This window comes from Tigriopus californicus, chromosome 3 (genome assembly GCF_007210705.1).
Source record: "Tigriopus californicus strain San Diego chromosome 3, Tcal_SD_v2.1, whole genome shotgun sequence".
In the NCBI taxonomy this organism is placed as follows: Eukaryota; Metazoa; Arthropoda; class Copepoda; order Harpacticoida; family Harpacticidae; genus Tigriopus; species Tigriopus californicus.
The window spans coordinates 129,704-152,174 of record NC_081442.1 but is presented as its reverse complement, the minus strand read 5'-3'; the positions used below and the strand labels follow the sequence as shown (position 1 = coordinate 152,174).

Sequence of the window (22,471 nt, the reverse complement as noted above, 5' to 3'; positions counted from 1 at the left end):
GCCCCTCCCCCACCGCCACCCAAAGTGAAAGAAGACACGCCTCCTCCTCCTCCTCCTTTACCATCTCGGTCGTTACCTCCACCTCAGTCCAGTGTTCCATCGAGCCATGCCTCGAGTCGTCGGAGTTCTCAGTCATCCGTGACCACCACCTCCAATGGAAACTTCTCTCGACAAACATCGTCCAGTGAGGACAAAGAGAACTCGTCGCCAGACGACGGGGGTCATGCCATGGAGGTGAGCGGGTCCTTGGGGGCCAAATCGATGCCCAACCTCGCGTCAGAAGGTGGGTCCGGCATTCCGTCACTTGGGCCCTCTGGGCCTCAGGAGAAGATCAGTGTCAAAGAGCGAACCAAGACGTTCAATCGGATGGCCTCCGAGATCGACCTGAATGGCCAGGCGGGTCATTATCCAATCCGGAAATCAAGCTCGTCATCCATTGGAAATGCGGTGAAGCGACGCAATTCTCGAGCGGCTGAACAGATCAGTAGCCGTAGATCCTCTTCCACCCATCGGGATGACCGCAGTGACGATTCGGCCTCGATTACTACCATCGATCAGAACTCCAAAACATGGATGGTTCGCTCGGCCCAAGGGGAATTTCATGCCATGATGAAGTTGCTCCGTGAAGACCCGCGTCTGGCCAAGCATCGGGACTTCACCTCGGGATTCACGGCTCTGCATTGGGCGGCCAAGCACGGCGACCTGGACATGGTGAAATTGCTGGCTGGAAACTACAAAGTCAATCCCAACGCCAAGTCCAATGGTGGATATACCCCTCTACATTTGGCATGTCAGTTTGGTCATCAAGAGGTATTTGACATCTTGATTAAGTCCTTTGAGGGGGATCCCAAGATCCGAGACAACTCGGGAAAGACCCCTCGCCAATATATGATGGCTAATGAGCAAACCATGGGTCTTTCTCTCTCGAATGATACCTTCAGGCAACTCAAGGATAGGCGTCGCAATCGGAGACAAGTAAGTTCCGACCACACAAACCTTTAGTTTTAGGCCGCCCTTTCAATTGGATTGACGTTGAATTATTTTCCTACCCTAGGCTGCGGAGAAGAACCCGGGGATTTTAAAATTCGGCTCTCTCTCGGTCAAGGTCAAGAAAACCACCGAGGCCTTTAATAACTATTTCACGAGCAAGGGCGAGAATGGCGTCCATGGTGGCGATTCCGACGGGATGAAGATGCCGCCTCCCAAATTTGGTCCGATCAAGAAACGCAAATCCAAGAGGTCGATCGACTACGGAAAACCGCAGCCGGTGATCAGCGGTCCCACGCCCATAGCGGATGCCTCGCCCATGAAAAGCATAGTAGTGGAGGAAGAGGCAGTGGAACCGATTGCCAAATCGGACGACAGTGACTCGGAATATGGATTTGACTCCCAATGGACGGCTCCCACCTAACTACCTTCATTTCTATTTACATCATAAACAGGCCGACAGGAAAAAGTATTCTCAGAACATTCCAGAAACATTCTCTGAACACAATCTCTCGAAAGGTTATTTCAAGAGTGAGCATTCCCTAATACGAAAGATCTGTCCACTACAAAAGATCAATTTTGTCAACAACGTTTTTCTCTTTTTTTTCCTCGATCATTTCTAAGAAATACATATTTTCTGCTAATCACTAGGCTTTTCACATTCTCAAGGGAACGAAGTGATTCCGTTGGACTATATTCATGAGTTTTATTATCAAAGAAAGGAGAAGATTTTTGATTTTCCATCACTATCAATCAAGTTCATAGCATTAGTTGTAATAATAGTGTTATGTTTAGCGGCAACTCAACCACCTACTTCGGAATGGGAGATATCTTCTATACAACAAGGGAATAATGACTTTACCATTGAAGGAGAGGGTTCATGAGATGTTGGGGTTTTCTCTTTTCCATTTGTGTGTTGCGCGTCCCTTTCCTTTGTTTTTCTTTCAATCGTGATCCACTTGAGGGCCATTTTAGCTCATTGACAAAACACGCGTAACAATTTGTTCTCCTACCAATTACCAACTACGTGATGAAGCTAATCGTACTAATACTCATTAACTTACTTTATACATTCACATTCGCACGACATTCGTCAGATGGGAACAGAAAAGTCAAGAAGACAGTGATGGGGAAGGTTAAAACTATTTAGAGGAGGTAAGTAAATATTCACAATAATTGTATAAGAAGAGAGGAGACTGATGTGTATGCGGGCTAAAGGTTTGGCAGTGGATGACATTGCTCCAAGAAATGCGAGAGGAAAACTAGTGAGTGTTCTTTGGTCTGTGTTGAGATTTGCAATGGCGACATTGAACAGCAGTGGGACATTGGCGGAAATCGCTTCGGCTTTGGACCAGATCATGCAAATGAGGGCGATTGAGTGACAAATGTATGTACGGTCTACTAGAACGACTCTATTGACATTATTAGGTTGTTGTTGACTATTGAGTACTTGCATTGTCGTGCATCGCATCGTCAGTTTCATCTTGTAACTGGCGTGGGCGTGTCGAGGACGAATTTTGAAATTTCCATTTTAGTCACACTCAATCAAAGCTAGGGCCGAGAACGAGAATATAAAACACGTGGGTGGGTTGAAATGATGTTCGTCTTAATTACAGATGGCGAAAGGGACAGAGAGAACAGGGGAAAGAGGGAGGGGGGAGGGGGTTGGGGGAGGGACATGCTGCAACCAAATTCGGTGACTTATCAAGATGTACAAATACATAGAAGCGGGCCTTCTATTTAGTCACATAACTTGGCCTTGTATGAGTTCTTCCAGACCTCGGCCAAGATCACGGTGGAATAGAAGCGGAAAAAGATGCACAAGGGCAAACAGGTCTTTTGAATCACCGTCCAGGCGTAGAATCCGAAGAATTCCAACTGAAAAGGAACCAATTTAATTCGTCAAGGTCTCCAATGCCCTCTGCATAAGTGCTGAAATGGTTACCTGCACTGGACTGTGGTCCACTTTCTTGACTTCGAATGTATAAATGACCCACATGGTGACGTTGCAAATAAGTAAGAAAGTTACCACTTGCCGACCAGGTTTATTGGCATTCTGAGAGCTTGTCGAAATACGTCTCCTCTGGGCATCCGTGATGAACAGCAATTGGAGAAGAACCTAATGGGGGTGAAACTTTGCAATAAATCAAATGCCCCGGCCAAATGGGGATCCACATTCCGCTCTTAAGAAAATCTCAGATATCTGACCTGGGCCACGCTAATGGCGCCCGTGCCAAACACGAGGATGTTTTTCATATCGGTGTGTCGCCCGAGTCCGCCCGCAATGACGTTGAACATCGAGTAAGCAAAGATCCCGGCTCCAGACATGAATAGTAGGATGTTACTCAACATGGATTGATCCTCACCATGGAACTTCAATTTTTGAACCCTAAAGACGCAAGAAAAGGAGAGTTGTACAACACGACATCCCATTAATGCTAAGCATTTACCCAGACAATGGGTACCTTACCTTAGAAATCCAAGTAATGTGGCCAAAATGGACACAATGAGTATAACACAGTGAGACGAATCCGCCAGGAACACGGCTAGTTGAGACACCTGGACCCACCGAGAAAGAAGAGCAAATAAACCCAGGTGGTGGGTTGTGTGCTTGGAAATGAGATTTGAGCTTGCTTTTGTATTACCTGGCTGTTATTATGATCGATAAGTACAAAGAAGAGAATCAAGCAAATGAGTCCGCAAATGAGAGTAAGAAGTCCGAAGAACAACCCCTTGCTAGCGCCGATGCAATCCGTCTTTGAGTAGTTGGTCATCTTTTTCGAGGCCACGCTAATGTGGTCGTCCTCTTCCCCCCAGAATCTGGAAAGGCAACGTGAATATGCGGTTTGCAGTTGATTGATCTTGACAAACAATTTGGAAGTGTAATATCGGTGTTGTACGCAACATCGTGATCATTAGGAAAGTAGGACAATGCACATTGATGGTCAATCCGAAGTGCCAGCTTACCGAGGGTTGCGACCGATGTTCTTCCACATGGCGAATAATACTGCAGCGGCAATAAAGCTGTACTCGATGACGAAAGGAAACAAGTACGGAGATGTGGTGGTGATTATTTCCCCCATGAAATCGGTGCGTCCACACGTGAAGTTGTGAGCTAAGTGGATCACGCCGTGACTGAAGGCGTTCGGATCGTCTGCGACAAGATACGTGTTGTATACATATAATGATCATATGTCTAGGAGAGGCCCTCAATAAAAATCAATCAATCAATCAATCAATAATACATTGATATGCAAACTATCATGTGGGAATACCTTAGCCAAGCTTTTGCTCATTCGCAGTAAATTACCAAACCATACCAAACTATGACCATGACTGGGGGAACGTTACCCGCCCTTGAGTAAGATAACAAATATATGTGAATCACCAATTTTCTACTAGGAACCACAGTCTTTTGCGTATTCAGTCAAGAAAAAAACTAACCTGATGATCTCACTCAACAAAGTTGATCCACTTGCATGTCTTAATCAATGATTTAGCATTGAAGCTGAGTCTCACTTCTAGAAAAAATAGCTTGTGAAGGGCTTTTCCCTCAAAATTGACCTACTTTTGGAAAAGGCAACTATGAGTTCCTTTTGAATCTATATCGATGAAAATAAGAAATTGAGATCATATTCACTCGTGAATTAGTTGGTTTCAAAATTCAATCGTCAAAAGCTGATGCTGCTAACCAAGCCAGAGGAGGCCAAAACAAATACGTGATCGATGAAGTCATTACAACACAGCTTTGATCTTGAATGGCCAAAACAGATTAGGGTCCAAATTTAAGCAAGGTCATCTCGTATTTGGCAAGATTGTTTGATAATTAAAAGCATTAATTTTGATTTGAACGAATACTTTTGGACCAATATTTTTTTTTTGATTCCATTCAAGGTTCTTGTTTGTAAATTTTCTGGTCGTATCCAGTTCACATCTAAGTCACTCACTGCACGTGTCATAAAGTAACAAAATCATTGACTGAATGATGGCTTTTCCATTTTCATTATACTCAATAAGAAACGGAGATCCCCCGAAAGAACAACAACAGGGGATCAAAATATAAAAATAGATTGCTCGTGCACCAATTTTGAGCAATACTTGGAAATTACTCCGATATTTGTGGTACAATCGAATGAATATAAGAACAGATATAGAGGCTACTTAATTGTAGACCGTTATGTCGAAAATTGATCGCATTGGACATAATATGTCGACAGTCCAAAGCTAAAAGTGCCAACAGAACCGACTGCTTTTTGTGATTCCGTACCACGTTGAGAAATATCTGTCAAAGTGTCAAGTACCGGTATTTAGTGCCCAACTATGGTATTAAAGATAAAAGACAAACCACGATTTCAATAACAATAGGGAGTGTCCTGGTCAATGTCAAATACCGCAGCCTATCTGTCTTCATCAAGTCGCTAAAAAAATCTGCACCCAACATGGTTAGATCTTAACATGGACTTATTAAACAAGCCAAGAACAAAGCACTCGCAACCAAGTACTAACCCGTAGGTGTGCCATAATACGGCATACCCATGCCTCGGGGGTTCATTCCAGGTCCACCAGGTCCGCCCATGCTCCCACCGCCCAGACCCACGCCGCCGCCGCCTCCCCCTTGGCCGTTGGACATGACTCCCACGAGATTGTCGAAAGGCGAGGCCGTGGCCCTGCGTAGTTGCTCCACAGCCGGCTGGACCGCTTGAATGAGTTGAGCAGTTTGGGGTGAGCGTGTGATCATGTTGGTGGGATCCAGGGGACCGGAGATCTCGCCATTGCCGAACAGGGAGGAGAAGGGCGAATCGCCCGAGAAATCCGGGGGCGTGATGGCACTCATGATGGCGTGATAGGGACCGTTCACCCAGAACGAGTCAGGTCCGAATTTCCGCCGCAATGAGTTGTAGCCCTCTGTTAGTCCAAATGAATGTGACGGGACAAAGAACACGGGAAAGAGAGGAAAAGACAATAATGCGCTTGAGTAACGGACAATCATTGGTTAAGTGTAATGATATCTGACATGGGGGAAGGATGGCATGTTCCTTCCTATGAAAGTTGGGATAGGAACGCACAACAAGTGTCGCTTCTATTAGTACGTAGACGCAAACGGAGGGTGCAGAATGGAAAATTGATTAACTTATGTAATACATGGACCACCTTCCAAATTCAAGTTCTCTCTCGATTGTTTTGCTCACTGCTGATGAGTGATGACGACGGACAAGTTCCCTGTTCCTCGAAAGTGCTTCTGAGTTTGATCATGTTTTCCTATGATCCGTGTGTTCCCCAAATTGCCCTCTTTAGTGAAAACAAAACTTGCCATACATGCACGCTCCCAGAAGAGGAACTGTTGGCTCAAGTTCTTTTTTACTTGCTATTCTAACCTGTATGTGTCTTTGGACTATCAGCTCAGTCAGACTCGAAGTAAACTTGGTTCTTCCTCACAGAAGCTAAAAATCACATAGAGAACCCGCTACACTTCGAAGTCATGCGCCACTAAATGGAAATAAATGGATACTCTGAACCATAGTTTATAATCATATATATCCCAGCAGCCTCAAGCAACCATAAAAATTCCCTGCCAAAACCGAGAAAGGCGTTGTAGATAGGGCCGTACGAATCCCCCCACTCTCCAGGAAAGTGCTCTTGTGAGTACCTCCGCCGCTGCCGCCGCCGCCGCCATTAGAGGCCTTCAGATCCGTAGTGGTTTTGATCTTACCTAAGACCATGAAATCCTCAGAGACACCGTGTCCGTGTCTGGAGCGGTACATGGCAATGTCCTTGTTGCACTCCTTGACCAGAGTACGGATCCAGATGCAGATGTCCGTGGCCACCACATGGGACAATCCAAAGCGAGACACAAACTTAAACTTGTGTATGTTCAACTGAAAACGAAGAAGATGTCAATTTACGATGTCTTGACCCTCGCTTTTGTGCATTGCATGATTTGTGGAATTTGTGGAATGGCAAAACTCAGAGTTTGCTCACTTACCCGGGCGTTCATGAAGACGAAGTACATTTGGCTGAATGTAAACACCATTTGTAAGATGGGGTTAATCCCGCGTAGGACTTGATAACACGGCGAGTTCCATGGGATTTCGAAGAAGTTGCCCAATTCCATTCCGTTGTAAATCATACAACCCAATCCGAAAGCTAGAGAGAGAGAGAGAGAGAGAGACCAGATCAGAGGTGAGAGCGTTATTAACCAGGTCCTTTGATTCGATTTAGGTCGTTCATAATTCATGGTAGTTGAGGCCCCAGCATCGCTTTCCTCTCCATCCATTCTCGCATTCTCTTTGCTCAGAGGAGCTCAGGAAAGAGGAGCTTACATAGATCGCCGTTTTTCTTTCCATCGTTCACAAATAGCAAATACGAGTAGTACGTGCCAAACTGAAGAACGAGCTCAAACCAATCTAGCAAGTCTCGTTCAACTTCGATTTCCCTCTTCGTCTTAGATTGGGATCATGTTCCATTCCCGAGCCCCAACTAAGTGGGGGCTAAAGGGTCAAGCAAAGCGCGATGCTCAATCTCACCACTGGAACAATAGAGGAACCAGAACCGAACATTGAAGGTCTCGACTGTCTTGTGGCATAAATGTGCCGTTACAATGAAACGATTGTTTCAGGGGTCGGACTGACCGATTTTGGCCTAGATACAGAAGCTGACAGAGGCGTTGTTCCCGAAGTTGTTCTTGGGTACCAATGAAAGAGGAATAATCAATGGACCAAGTTAGGTGCGATCCCTCTTGTGTGCCAATCACTTTGGCCATTTTCTCCCCTGACTTTGAGCAATTTGCCCCCGACTCCCCTCCGTCCCTCCTTTCTTCTTCTTTGACCCGGAAAAGGGAATTTCCTCAATCGCGACACGAATTTCGCTAGAGATTAGTTCTACGTATTGTACGAGATATACGCACATTGTATGTGATCCTTTCACCGTCATTTTTGAGACAAAAATAAGAGCTTCAATACACTCTCACTCGCCTTCTGTTACTTTTCTACAGTGATAATGACCGCTGAGAAGCAAAGCCAGTCAGCAGCATCAGCTTTTTTAAGGAGTGGACGGCCAGAAGCATACCTAACAGAAATGGGCATTTGATGAAGATTTTAAACCATTAAAACTATCTTGGCCAAAACTTCCCAAATTCATTTCGGCAAAGTTAGGAGCAATAAAAACTGGTTAGAAAGAGTATTGTTCCCATTGGCATTCCTATTGGGTGGTCAAAAAGTCTGGGACTTGTCCTTGAAATCTGAATTTGACAAATAATCCAGTGAGGTACTTACCAATCCCTCCGACTCTGAGGAAGAAGCTTCCGTGACTGAAGTCGTTCTCCGAGGTCTTATACTTCTTAGGTCTGCGCAAAGTGGCCAATTTCTCACGGATAGGACTTCCATCGGGAAGAGCATCTCGAGGGAGATTCTGGAACAAATCAATGTCCCAAAAGGGACGATAATTGTTTCGTTGGTCTCAGCTTTTCCGTTCAATCTTTCCAAACCAACGACTAACACTCAGTTTGATCACAGTTCATATAACATAAAAGAACAATTCTATTTTGACTGCTTTTTTCTAAACCACCATAAGTAGGGAGAAGGAAAAAAATCGGACAACTAAATAATGTTTAAACAAAAAACGAAGAAAACTTGGTTTTCCACGAGTATATATTTAGTTGGTAAGAGACAGTTTGAAGCGAAGTGAAAAATTGGAGAAACGAGGTACGTTTAAGGCACATAAAATATGACCAAGCGGCATGAGACACACCAATAGTTACTACTGGAGCCCATGAAACAAGAATCATGATTCGAGCGACATTTTTTTTTTGTGACATCCCCAAATTGTTGATGAACGGCTTAGAAAAATGAAACATTTAAAAAGAGCCTGTCAAGGATCAATTCCGCTCACTTCATTGGATCCGGTCGTTGAAAGGCTCCCCGGGATGTAAGTCACTTTGCCCACCCAACTTGTGGATGTGAAAACCTTTACCATCAGCAAATCCCCAAAGACTTTGAAACCAGTCAGGATCGGAAAGAAGCAACAGAAAACAACGAAAGGCGAATACAAAATTGGCCCAGAATCAGAAAGAGAGTTTGCTTGTTTTCCTTGGCGATGATCGTGCCGGAGACTTTAAGACAAAAACAGTTGTGGCAGTGCTGGACAAAAACAAACGGAAAAATACCCAAGAATCCAGAGAGACTCGTCTTATGTCCAAGGAGGAGTCCAAAAGCGGCAAGTTCACTGAGTAACTCCCAAAACTGAATAACTAAAGAAAAACGATGAATGAAAAGCAGGACTTCGTACAACCCTGAACATGGCAAGGCAAGGTGTTTGGATGTTCGTGTACATATTGTATAGGAGCATCCAATGGCTTGGCAGATGTACTCACATGGAAATATGCATTTCGAATGGTGGTTCCTGGGCGCGGTGGTCCACTCCCACAGCAAGATGCTTCATGAAGAAGGTAGCAGAACACATAGAGTAGGAACAGTAAGGAAGCTATGTAGAGGTAAGTAAAAAATCCCTGAAACACAAAAGAGGCCAAAGGTTAAAAACGAGGGAGACCAACCATTTGTCATGATTAGACGTTGTTTCCCATGAATTTCACTTTTACCACTGGCTTTAAGTCTGGCTTTAAGTCTGAGCTCGAAACAAAAGTTCCGTGAATTGTCAATCCAGTTTCTCAATTCCATCAACGCTTTGTGTGTATGAGAACGTCCTCGTTTTGGTCGAAACGGGGACACCTTATTAATATTCACTGCACAAAGGCTGTCAGTTGTTGACGACTCGATAAATTCCAAGCAAACAATGGAGGTGGTAATCTTTAGAGCAGGCCTTGCGTGTGAACAATTGTGGGACACATTAATGAATTATTCTCCCCTCCCCTTCTCAGGTGACATACACATATAAGAGGACTACTGCAAGGCACATTTGTTGGTAAGAGATAATTCTCGGAAAAACAAATATAGAGAGGGAATAATCAGTTTCGTGCTGACGAAAAAGATCGTCCAAGACATTAAAGACCATCATCAATCATAAAGCGGCATGCACTTACCTCGAAGTAGTGCAATGGAATGCTGTGTGTTGCAATCTCGGATGTGAGAAACGTGGCGCAAATAACGATCAGTAACAACGCATAGAGACCTGAACACACGATGAACAAAGAGGTCCTGAAAAGCAAAAAGAAAATATTGAAACGTCATTTGGTATGGACATGATGGAAAGCCCAAAGTTTAGTTTGCTCATGCAAAGTCTTAACCACAGACGACTGGATCCGGTGGTCAATGTCTCCAGCTATTCAACGTTATTCCACTGCCTCCCTTTTGTGCCCTTCTTTGTTTTTTCTTAATTTCCGTGGCTTCTTGTGCTCTCTCTTTTCTCTCTTGTCCCGTTGTAACTTCCTCAAAAGTGGGGCAAGCCCTTCTACGCTCGACTACAAATCGATGAGATTTACCATCAAGCCTTACTTTTCAGGTGGTTCATCATACATGGTGGCCCGAGTCACAGACCGGGTCAGTGGTCTATGTTCAAGTTCCCTGTGATCAATACCGGCCAAACTGGCCGGCGTCAAGGGTGCGTCGCACGTGTCACACGAGTTTTCATAACTTCGACCCCGAGCATTGCGTTCTAGAGTGGCAGCTGCACTTTGGAGTTGTCGCTCGGATTGGCGGTTTCTTTCCGCTACCTCAGCCATGTTTCTTTCCAAAGTGTTGTATTGGGACGCAGTGCCCGTGTTGGGTTTCATCTTGGATCGCTTCAACGTGGCCACGGCCATTTGGTTATCGCTATGAGCAGCGGGCTCATTGGCCATCTGTCCAGTGGGTGCCACCGCCACTTGACAACAATCGTTGTCCACATATTGGATTTGCTCCTGTTGGAGATGCATTTCGCCGCCGCCGCCGCCGGCGCTACCACCGGCGGATCGTCCGGTAGTGCCCGTGCCTTGGGGTCGGAAGGTTTCCATGGCAGTGGAGGTCCCAGTTGTGCCGACTGAGGAAGGTTGCGGGCCGGGTGTGGATTGAGTCACGGCTGCAGATGGCCCCCCGACACTAGTTGTCGCAGTCTCACTGGAAACAACTTGAGCACTGGAAGGTTTAGATTCTTTGGAAGCACCTTCACTTGCCACTCCTGACTCTTTGGGTGTGGCAAGAGTAACTTGTTTACTTAGGGCCTTTTCTCGAGCCTCAGCCGATGTGGACTCAAGGTACCGGTGGTCTTGGTCACTGGGATCGGTTTTTGTGCACTGAACCACCTCCTGTGCGGCCTTGGCTGCCTGAGCCTGCTCTTGACTGTGATAAGCTCGTTCACGATCTCGCTCCCGTTCGAGTGTTCTTGGATCTGGGGATCGATCCCGATTGGATCGACCGGCTGAGTAGGAAGACTGGAGTTGCTGGTCTGGGTAATAACTGTGCTTGTCTGGATAATGACGAGCAGAATCGTGCTGAGGCTGTGCCTGTTGTTGATGCTGTTGATGGTGTTGTTTCTTCTTGCTCACTTGTGCGTATTTGGCAGCTAAAGATTGCTCCTGTTGCTGTTGTTGGATCAGCCTTGCATTTTCCTCCAACTCTTGCATGTACTGGATATTTTGGTCATCTTGGCTGTATTGTTGTCCAGGGTCGTCCTGGCATTGAAGTTTGGGCCAAGTCTTGTTACCGTAGGAACAAGATGGTTCCTTCCCACCACTTGGGTATTTGGAGGTGTAGTGACAATCCTCGCCATATTTAGTGGTGTATTGGCATTGATCCCGGGAATACTTTGAATTAGGATAATCCGAGTAGGTGTCGTATTTTGGGTAATGGATCTCTTTATGAGTTCGCCCCGTTGACACCGGATTTTCGTGATGATGAGCACTGCCCGAACCCGTGCCCGAGTGCCGAGATCGTTTGCCCCGACTCCGAGAACTATGAGCCTGATTTGAACTGGAACTCCGTGGTGGAGGAAGGGGTGATTCGTCGTCGTCAGGTAGTAGAGGTGGGGGGATGGGTACACCGTAGGGTACACCTGTGGCTTGGGTGTGGTGGTCAGTTCGACTGGAACCCACGCCCGAACCCCCTTGAGAATGGTACTGTTGCTGGGAACTCAAGTAGCTAGAAATCAGGTCCGCTTCGGCCTGATGGTGATGATAGAGTCCGACGTCACGCTCGTGCTGGTGCTGAGCTCGGGTCCAGGCCTTCATTTGAGCATCCAATTCACACGGTGAGAACCACCATGCTCCGTACGCCACAGTAAATTTGTCCCAAAGTGATCCTCCAAACAGCACAAGTCACTCAAGAGATGTTGCACCCACATGAATGATCTCGGGGGAGAGGAGCTCTTTTCCAAAACAGTTGGCACTGATCCACCCACCCCTCACCTTGAACACAACTATTGCCGCAAATGTGGATATATTATTCACGATTCACAGATGCCTACTCACAAAAGTTGTTGTAAGGAGTAGGATAAGTAGAGGCAGGAAAAAAGTACTAATGGTATAAGCAGGGGCAGCCCTGGTGGTAGGGGTAGAAGGAACAGTAGTAGCACCAGCAATAGCGTTCGCCATTCCAAGCAACGACCAACCTCAAAGTGCCTTCTCCGCCCTGCTGACTTCAAGTGTTCGTCCACATTGTGCTACATACTACAGTTAAGGTACCTTCGAGTCTGCCCGAGCACAAGGCCGTCGTCCTTGCCGTCCTTTGCTTTTTCTTGGCCTCCTTCAACTAACCCCTCACACACTCTGGCCCTCTTCGAGTCCCGTTGGGAGTGCTCTGATAGACCACCAAGCCCGCCTGTCTATCCACTGAGTCCTTCTGTCGTGGTGGTGGCCCGATTCGTCCTTTGCTCGGTGCTCCAGATTGGCAAGACTAGTACTAGTAGCAGGAGTAGTAGAGTAGTAATAATGGTCGAGGGCAAGGCTGTTACATCTGTCTCTCCCTCAAGCCCGTTTGATAGTACATGTAGAACCAGCACCACACAGATGAAGACGGAGAGATAGAGAGAGAGGGACGTCGTCTAACCTTAGCCCAAAGAAGGCGGAGGAGGAAGAAGATCAGAAAGAGGGACGGTGAAGAACGGCCTTGTGTGCAAATGCTGGTCTTTTTGAGCTCCACCTTTTGCCCCCTCTCCTCTCCTTCTCGAGGAAAGAAGTAGAGTAAGTACAAAGGGGAAGGGGAAGGGTAGAAAGAGACAGAGATCCAGTGTGGAGTTACCCGCCAGCCCTGGAGATGCGAAAAGAAGCCCAAGAAGAGTGTCTTCTTGTGGCCTTCTTCCATGCTCTCAAAATCTCGAGGTGCACTAAGGCGTGTGTGGCCTAAGCAGCATTGGTGAAGATGCACAGCCACTCACTCAATCGACAACCTTCATATAATTTTGCGGGCTGGCGCCCACGCCCAACTCAGTAGGATGGAGTCCCCGAGGACGTTGCTCACTTTCTTGTTCTTCCCTTCCTTCCTAAGCTACATGGAAGCCCAAGTCTGTCTGGACCTGTTCCACTTCAGTGGTCCCTTAGGCCCCACAGCTTGTGGCGAGCAACACCCAAAGAGCTGGATGGAGGGACGGAGCAAGAGCGAGCAAGTGCGCAGATCCGTCTTGGCACAACTTCCATCCAATGAGTTTCCATCGTTCCTCGGTCTTGGGATGACCTTGGATCCAAGCGAAAGGAGCGAACAGTGTGGACGTGACTTTACGTCCTGCTCGCACAAGTTATCATTTTCTCCCGCCCGAGGCATGGCTTCGAATGGCAAATACACCCGAATTCATGTTGAAACAAGAGGATCTCCCTTGATTGAGATCCGATAGTCTTTTTCACATTCATAAAAAGGCCCGTTAATGAAGTTAAGAAATTCCAGCCTTGTAGCAGCTGATTTCAAACCTCAAAAATGTGACCGTTTTTGCCTTTGATGTTTTTTTGAGCAAACAATGTGGAACAATCTTCTTCGCCCTTACTCCTCATACAATGAGACTCTTTCTCTTCCGTTTTGGAGTCAGTGGAACGCCTGCCAGACTTCTCAATGCCAAAGAAAGGAAGGCATCCTCTTTCACCCGTCCTGCTTCCAATGTAGTGGGGGCCAGATCATCAAAGCACTATCAAACCCAATATGACGAGAAGCATGCATTTATTGAACGTCTCTAAAACTCTGTCATTCTTCTTGGAACAAATCCTTTGGTGATCAATCCCTTATTCTCTTGAGCCACCCTGTACCGTGAAGTACAAGGCTTACGACGCTATTGACGACTTGTCGGGCGTCTTGAACCATTTCCCTCATGGGATATGTATCCATTTACATGAAGTTGATCCTCATTCTTGGAAATTAGACTCGATCGGTCGGCCTCGAAACACACCCATGAGCATACACAACAGGATGGGTAATCAGAAATGCCAACAACGGCTTAATGGTGACCAAACAAATAAGAAATTTTGATGTCAGCTCATTGAATCACGTTAAAAAAAAGGAGAAATTTATCATTCTCGCTTGATCCAGTTACTGTGGCGATCCATGCTATGTAAACGGGAAGACGATAGATAAAAAAGAGCCCTTGTCCATGCCAAGAGTGTGACAACCAAGCTATATCTAGGTCGACGCCTTTTAAGGTCACCGCCACCGCAGAACGAGTGATAATTCATTGATGAGGCTGATGAGGAGAGACCATTAGTGCCGCAAGGAGCCGCCCTACGACAACTTGTTAATGAACTTGACCAAGAATATGGGCATCCACAGAATATGAGCTACTGGGAAATATGTGTATTAGACGAGTACTGTAGGAGTGGTTGGTTCGTACCATCGAGCGTAACATGTAGGAGCTCGCATTTCCAAGGATCTCTTGGAATTTCATTGACGTCTTCCTTTTATAACGATAATAATCTTAATTGCGGCTCTCTGTCATGCCAATGCGTAAGAGGGATAAAATATAGCGCATAACATATGCAAGATAGATAGAATAATAAGATAATCAGAATGACAAAACAATCGACTAGAACGTGATATCACAAAAATGAAGACTAGAATTGCTCTAATGCACGTAGAAAAAGTGAGGAGGGGAGGAGCAGTCACTATCTGAAAGGTGGGGAAAGGTGGGGAAAGGTGGAGGATGAAAGCCTTGGTTATTGCAGTTTATGAAAACCGGTTTTCATGGGTATGCATTTGCCTCTCATCAACCCAAGGAAGAGAAAACGCCATTGGGGGGAACCTTTACTTATGACTACCCTGGCCCAGTTATATATGTCAGAGAAAAATTTGCCAAATTCTTCTAAAAATGGAATGACCAGGATAAAAATTGTTTGAAAATAAACAAAATCCTGGCCTTCTGTTCACGCATGGCTGGAAAGTAAGTTACCACTCACTATTGAAGAGACAGTAGATTTACACGTATCAAATGTGGCTTTAAATTGTTTTAAGTAAAATATTTACTTGGAAAACCTTGAATGACAAAAGAAAACTGCGTATTTAATGGCCGTTTTTAATTGCATTGCATGCAGTTCATTCAAATTTAGATTGCAAAAGTTTACGTACATGGTCAACACTTGAAACTTTTGCCTTTTCAGGATCTCTTATGACCAGATGATCGGGCAAGCCTCCTTCTTCTTTTACTCAAAAGTTGCTGACAAAAACTTACTGACAAGTTGGATTGGCCCCAAAATTTTGAGGAAAAGGCTTCCTAAAGATCATGTAAAAATGTGGAGGCACTCGAAAGAGGATTAAAAGCTGCCTGGGAGATGTCACCATTATTGCTGTGCGTGCCACAGTGAACGGAGTTCCAAAACCTATCAGTCAAATTGTTCGTGCAAAAGGAGGCCAAACGTATAATTTTACCACTGAGAAAGGTTAATGATTGATCAAACAGCACCATAAAAAGTGTTGTATTTTATTTCTTGTATTTCAGACATTCATCTATTCTCTCGGTGTGTATCGGAAATGGAATGAATCTCTTTTGATGGATCATTCAATCTATATCAATTGTTTACTGCTTAGCGGTTTCCAGAATAGTTAGTCTGTTCTTATGACCGACTTACCCTTGAGGGCCAGCCCTCAGTTTCTTAGCAATGTGGATATGTTAAGGTGAATGGGAGTAAAAAAAAGAATGCATTTCATTTTGATATCATTATATATTCCTAAAAGTAACAATGTTGATCAAACCTCTGTGATAAGTAGTGCCGACCAAAATTTGCACATAGATGTGGTCTTTATTGAAAGCAAATTTGCATGAAAAATGAACCGAATTTGCCCAAAATTTTGCAAATAAACTTTCAAAATCATAGGCACTAACACGTTTTCTGGGGGGGGTTGTAAGGACTATTTTTGCCTTGCTTATCAAGCAACACGAAGATGAAATGGAAAATTATATCATATCTTCCAGGCCTGTGACTCTCGAGATTTAACCACAATAAAAATAAGGGTCCCCCTTGCGGAGGTGGAGAGCATAAAGAGCGTCCTCTAGAGCTTGGGTTTAAAAGAGGATGGTCTATCTTGCTGAAAGATTGAAGACACCAATATCTTCCAATTGGAATTATGGAAAAAAAATATTTCACATGAATGCATTTTCTGGTTGTTCTTGTGCAGGCATTATCGTTTGAATTTATCTTATAAGCCTACTGCCAAACAAGCCCTGCTTTCGCATTTGCCAAGCAAGCCCTGCTTTTACAGTTGCCAAGGCAGCCTCCCTCATCTGCAGTTTTATGATAAATAAGATAGGAAAAAGAAAGAGGGTCCCCTAAGACGGACTATGGAAAGGGACAACAGTCTCGTCAGCTGAGGCTTTTTCTCGCGCTGTTTGACAACAATGAACCTTAAGAAGAAACAGCTGCAGGATTAAGTCCTGAAAAATAGCCACTAGATGGCAGTACCCCGAAGGTCGACGGCTAAATTCAGAAGGAATCATTAAGTAACGTTTGGGACCACAGAATCTTCGGTTTTATTAAAATGCGATTGCAAAACTAGTTTCTGTTTGTGCTATGGAACTTGTACTCCATTTTGCACTCATTATGAGACGACTGCATTAGTTCTAACAAAAAAGTAATGAACTTTTAGTTTGCTTACAAGGTTGAGTGGTTCAACAATTTTCTTGACTTTCCATCAAAGGCGGTAATGTGAGGTTATACAATCCCGGGTTCTGCGCCTAGAACCTATGGATGAGGGATCAAAATGGTCAGAGATTCAGGTAGAACAAATTATGGAAGCCCCAAAGATGGCAAGAAAGAAGCCAAAATTGAAAATTTATTGGCAAATAAATCCAAATATTTCTACCTGTCTTCATGGATTTATTGAAATTAGCCAAGTGTAGTTTTCTTCTCAACTCTTTGCCTAAGGTGTAGAGGACATATGAATGGACATATGTTTTTGCTCTCTTCTTCATGTTCTTGAGCAAAATAGACCTGAAAGCATAGGTTTGCTGATCTGAAGCTCATATAAAGACTTGCATGTAACATCTGATAAATTTGAACAACTTATCAAAGTTTATTATCACATAAAGTACAAATTGGCAAGTAAGAAGTAAAGCCCTTTTGGGTTCTGAAGTCTCCTTTGCTAGATTTCTACACACTTAACCTATTTCTTGATTTTGGTTTCCTTAACAATATGACTGTTGGCGCCAAGAGATCTTGAAGGGAGATTCATTTAGGCTGGTATGGCAAAGGAAATCACAATCCTGGGCGTTTTGAGTTTTTCATTGCAACTTAAAGAATTGTTTTGCCTTTCATTTCCGGCCAAGCTAATACAATACATTAATAAAATAAATGAAAAAAAATCACTCTCCAAATGCAAGGAGGACCTAAATAACTTCCTCCAAACCATTCCAGATCAACCCTCAATACCTGAGTATCATCAATCAGGAAATTCAAGTTCAATTTCTGATCAAATTTAATTTCAAGTGGTTGAATAATCACATTTTTGTGCCTTGAATCAATCCATTCAAGACATCTGTCTGTGTACAGTATCTAAATAATATTTTTAGTTATAATCTACAAGGAAGCTCCAGGAAATAACAACCTCACATGTCCACTCTTGACGGATCGTCAAGAATTTTTTTGAATCACTCAACCATGTAAGCAATTTAAATGTTCATTACTTTTTGCCACAAGCAATGCAGTTATCTCAAAATGAGTGGAAAATGTAGTACGAGTGCCATAGCACACACAGAAACTAGATTTGCAATCGAATTTTAATAAAACTGAAGATTATGTGGTCCCACAAGCTACTTTACAGTGCCTATTCGAATTTGGTCGTTGACCTTTGGGGTACTGCCATCTAGTGGTCATTTTCTGGAACATGCTTCTGCAGCTGCTTCCTCTCAAGATTCATTTGCCGCTTTTCTTCGCCATTAGTCTGGATGCACTGCCGTCAAAAGGACAAGAGGACGCCCGAAGTTCAGTTCTTAGAAGGCGTTACTTTCTGTTTCTCGAGAGTCAATTGCAGAACAGTTCTATTAAGATAAAGTTTTTCAAGCTTCTTAACATTAATAGGAAGTCAATTCTTGATGAACCATCCACCTAACGGCCATTTACCCCATAAATCATGAAAACACAAGATGTTCCGAATTTTGAGGGAGAATTACTCAAACAAAACTGAGTTCCAACATTTGAAAGAGAGTATATCAAAGATTGTAATTATAAAAGAGCTATTTAAGCTGGATGGAATACATAAGCAGGCCCTACTGATAAGCTATCAAAAAGTAATTCAAAATAATGACTTAAGCTGACATGGATATTTCCATGGATGGGCGCATAAAGTAGGCCAAATTTGTTCAGATACTGTTGTTTTATTTTGTTTGCAGACTTATTGTCATTACTATGAAAGTAGTCCCCGCCAGCTCAAGATGAAAATTCACGATCCTTATTTAACTATACATTTCTATATTATTTGATCCACCACTGAATTAGAGTTGGCGGACCTGGCTAGCCCTTTGATGTAGGATTGATTAGGAACTTTGGTGAACTAATTGTCCTTATCTGACTTTAAAAAATGATACAAGATCAACGCGCTCATACTCCCCATGAAAATTTGAGTAAACAATGAAGAAGACCGAGAAAGACTAAAGAAGGACTTCATTGTTTTGTCTAACTAGGATTTTCGAGGGCTTGAAGATACTTTCAAAGCGTGCGTTAAGCCTCTGCGGTCACTACAAGTGACACTAAAGCAGAACTTCACTTGCCCAATTTCATTCCGTTCAAGGCCATGTTACTCTCAGAAGTCCAAGCGTAGAATCTTGACCATTCTACATAAGACAGACTAATTTTACATCGTAAGCATAGGAAGACATATTGACATTACTACTGGGCTTTTGAAGTGGAGCAATAAAGATGAAAAAAGAGATGATCCGATATGGAGCCCTGTGGGACACCCGACTTGACATCATGTAAGTCACTAAAGGACTCATCGGCCTTAACCAATTGTTTCCTACCACGAATGAAACCTCTTAACCAACTGAGAATCTTGCCTTGCATCCCAATAGCGAGGAGCTTGTTAACTAAAAGGCCATGACCTGTCACGTCAAAGGCCTTGGCAAAGTCGAGATAGAGTACATCGACTGACTCATGACACTCAAGTCTTTCAATGACCTCCTCCATGTACTAAGCCAGTTGTTGGGTAACCGTGCTGACAAAGGCGAAAGACTTCAACGGGCTTAAAAAATCTACAAGTTTAAACTTTATGATCTTCTCCACCACCTTTACAACAATCCAAATAGGGAGAAAGGGCCTATAATGATTGGGAACTGGACTACTTATTCCTTTGGACATTTTAACAACGCGAGCATACTTCAGGGAGGATGGAAAATTATCTTGATTCAAGATGCAACGCATGAAGCTCGAGAAAACAGAAGCAAGAACCTCCCAGCATCTCATCAGAAACTGAGATTTCACACCATCAGGACCAGGAGAATTCAAAAGCCTCAAAACTCTGACGGCTTCTAAAGCATCTTGATCTGTGACTATAATACATGTTTTATTAAATAGCTCAATTTGACTAACATCCCATATCTCAATAGACTATCATTCGGACAATGAAAGAGCTCTTGCGCCAAAACTCTGTGGATTTGAAAACACATTGGAAAACTGATCTCCAAGCATGTTAGCCATAACATGTACATTGTCTATGGCTTTCCCATCGCCTTAAAAGGCATTCCTAAAGGACCTAATATAATATAAACATATCCCCTCTTTTTGGTTCAAACGTTGGTGCAATGATTATTATATCCTGATTTCATTCAACGACATTGAAGGACTTTCTTTCGATGTTATTTTGGGCTTTTCAGCATGTTGAACAACGCCCTCTGACTCAACCCGGGTCCGAAAAAAACAATGATAAATAGCTAAGATCAAAGAAAATATATTTGCCACCTGAATCTTCATTTTGTGAGTGAAAGTGCAAATATTATGCTTATCAAATTATCAAATGCGGTTCATTGTCTCAAAATATATCCCACGGCTAATTAATTTGAAATGGCACAGTCCCCCCCCCCACACACAAGAAATTGTCACCAAGAATTCGTAGCGCTATGCTGTACGTAGTAGAAGTTGATAGAAAATGAAGATCACAAAAAAATTATTGCGCTATTAAACAGCAGACAAAAACAGTTTGATTGCTTTAAACATATCATGCGTATTCATGGATTTATGGTTTTACTCTTGCATGATTTGAAAGGTTTTTCAAAAGAGTTTAAGTACAGCACTTGCTTAAAAAATCATTTTCGAGAATAATGCTTTGGTAAAGTATGGCATCTTAATGTGAATTCTCGTTTCTGCGTTATGGAATCTGCTCCTAAACAAGGTACAGGGCAATGTACCTCAGCCCAATGAAAATATTAGTGTGCTTATTCAAAGAGCTCCAATTCAGAGATCCTGTGTGTACAATAACATCAGTATGAAAAAAATGTGTCCTAATGACGTGCAAAAATGTTGCAATAAACACACTTTCAAATAGACCCCAGACGTACAAGTCAACAGTCCGTTTGCAAATAATTGGTCAATTTGTTTCGTCAAAAAGGGTGCCCTGAAAATGCCCCATGTAGAGCTCAGCCGATAAAGCTGGCATTTTCGTATTAGACCTGGTCTTGCAAAGGCTTATGGAATGATAGTTCGCCTCCATTTAATCCTTAAGGTGTTGAACGTACCCGCTTTTGAAGCCCCTTTAAGAAAGGGCAATTACCATATCAAATGATTAAACTTCAATGAGCTAAAACTCCGACTTTGACGTGAGTTAACGGTTTTAAAATGTAATATATGCATAAAGTTCTATTAATACGATCTAATTATTTTCAAATCAACAACTTTTAACCACTGTCCTTTGGTGTTTCTCATTCATTCAGTGCTTATTTTTTGGGTCAAAACGTGATTTTTGCAAATATAGAGACTTATTGGAATCTCCAAATCTTTTGAATGCATAAATGTCTCAAATTCATTCCGTAGGTTTGATGTTGATACCCGTAAGCGAATGTACCTTAAATTCCTGCTCTTGTTGTTCTTGCAACAAACGTATTACGTGTAAACTAGTGTGAGCACGGATATGTGGTTACACCCTTTAGTATGAAACTCTGCTCCGTGAAACTACGGTAATTTAGTACAATCGAAACTCGAAAGAAACCCACTACCAGTTATTTAGCTGATCAGTTATGAAACCCAGCACAATCCAGATCACCAGTGAGTATGAATTTTTATGGCCTTCATTTCTCATAAAACTACTTTACTCCAGGGTCTTTTACTATTAATGTCTTCCAATTGGACCCCTTTTTTATCCTCATATGAATTCCGCTTTAGGAGGTTTACAACTTTTGGAATCGGATAGAGCAATCGTGGATCTACATCAAGCTTTTTTTTTTAAGTTGAATATTGCTACTGAGTAGCACAGCTTTCATTCCGTCGGAATAGCAATCCAGATGTGTCTTTTGGAACACTGAACATTGAACTCTAAATCCAGGTATAATTTTTGCAATATCTCTTTTAAGTGGGGTGGGGGTGTAGAAGGATTTTCTCATTGACAAAGTTGATTCTGCTTCATTCTACAGATGAAGAGCCATTACTTATCGAAATAATGCATACAGTCATATTTACTTTGCATATCTTTTTTGCGGAGCCTTTGATCCCTTGAGGGTTCTATGGCAATTATGCACGATACCTATTACTTGGTACCATCACCAAGGGAACTCCATATTCCACTGTATTGGCTTTCATCGGGCCTTTTTATGATTACTGGATAGACAAAACACTTACTTGGCGTTTGGAATGTCGTATTTTTCGTTGACTGTAGATGATTGTATTGTGTGAAACGTTTTGATGGAAGCGCTGTAGTCCGTGACACTGGAGAGAGGGCGATCCTTGATCTTGCGGGGTGAGGAGGCTGGAGATTTGACTTGAGGGTCAATGTGAGCTCGAAGAAGGACCTCTTTTTCCTCGTCGTTGTCGGCTTTCAGAGCTTTGGAAACCACGTTTTGTTTTTCCGAAGGTTGACTTGCCTCCTGGAAAAAAAAGAGCGAGCACTCGTAAAAATTAAGAAATTCCCTACAACCCAAGCTCATGTTGATCAATTCATAAATATGATGG

The 22,471-nt window shown here is 43.4% G+C and overlaps 2 protein-coding genes across 2 annotated transcripts in view; one reads left to right on the top strand and one right to left on the bottom strand.

Annotated features, from left to right (window-relative positions):
* LOC131877311 (ankyrin repeat domain-containing protein SOWAHA-like) overlaps nucleotides 1–1,631 on the top strand; it is a 3,568-nt gene extending 1,937 nt beyond the window's left edge. Inside the window, exons 3-4 of the mRNA XM_059222922.1 lie at nucleotides 41–975; nucleotides 1,055–1,631. Coding sequence (XP_059078905.1) covers nucleotides 41–975; nucleotides 1,055–1,411 — 1,292 coding nt within the window. The 3' untranslated portion in view covers nucleotides 1,412–1,631. The remainder of the gene's footprint in view (nucleotides 1–40; nucleotides 976–1,054) is intronic.
* A 48-nt stretch (nucleotides 1,632–1,679) lies between these two features.
* Nucleotides 1,680–12,688, bottom strand: LOC131877309 (uncharacterized). The gene is made up of 14 exons (XM_059222921.1): nucleotides 10,434–12,688; nucleotides 10,022–10,136; nucleotides 9,356–9,490; nucleotides 9,149–9,232; nucleotides 8,259–8,394; nucleotides 6,971–7,131; nucleotides 6,698–6,863; nucleotides 5,494–5,892; nucleotides 3,955–4,141; nucleotides 3,633–3,807; nucleotides 3,458–3,546; nucleotides 3,196–3,376; nucleotides 2,933–3,106; nucleotides 1,680–2,865 (listed from the first exon to the last, which is right to left on the bottom strand). Exons 1-14 carry the CDS (start codon nucleotides 12,140–12,142, stop codon nucleotides 2,728–2,730), a joined length of 3,849 nt encoding a protein of 1,282 aa, XP_059078904.1. The 5' UTR covers nucleotides 12,143–12,688; the 3' UTR covers nucleotides 1,680–2,727.
* Nucleotides 12,689–22,471: the final 9,783 nt, after the last annotated feature.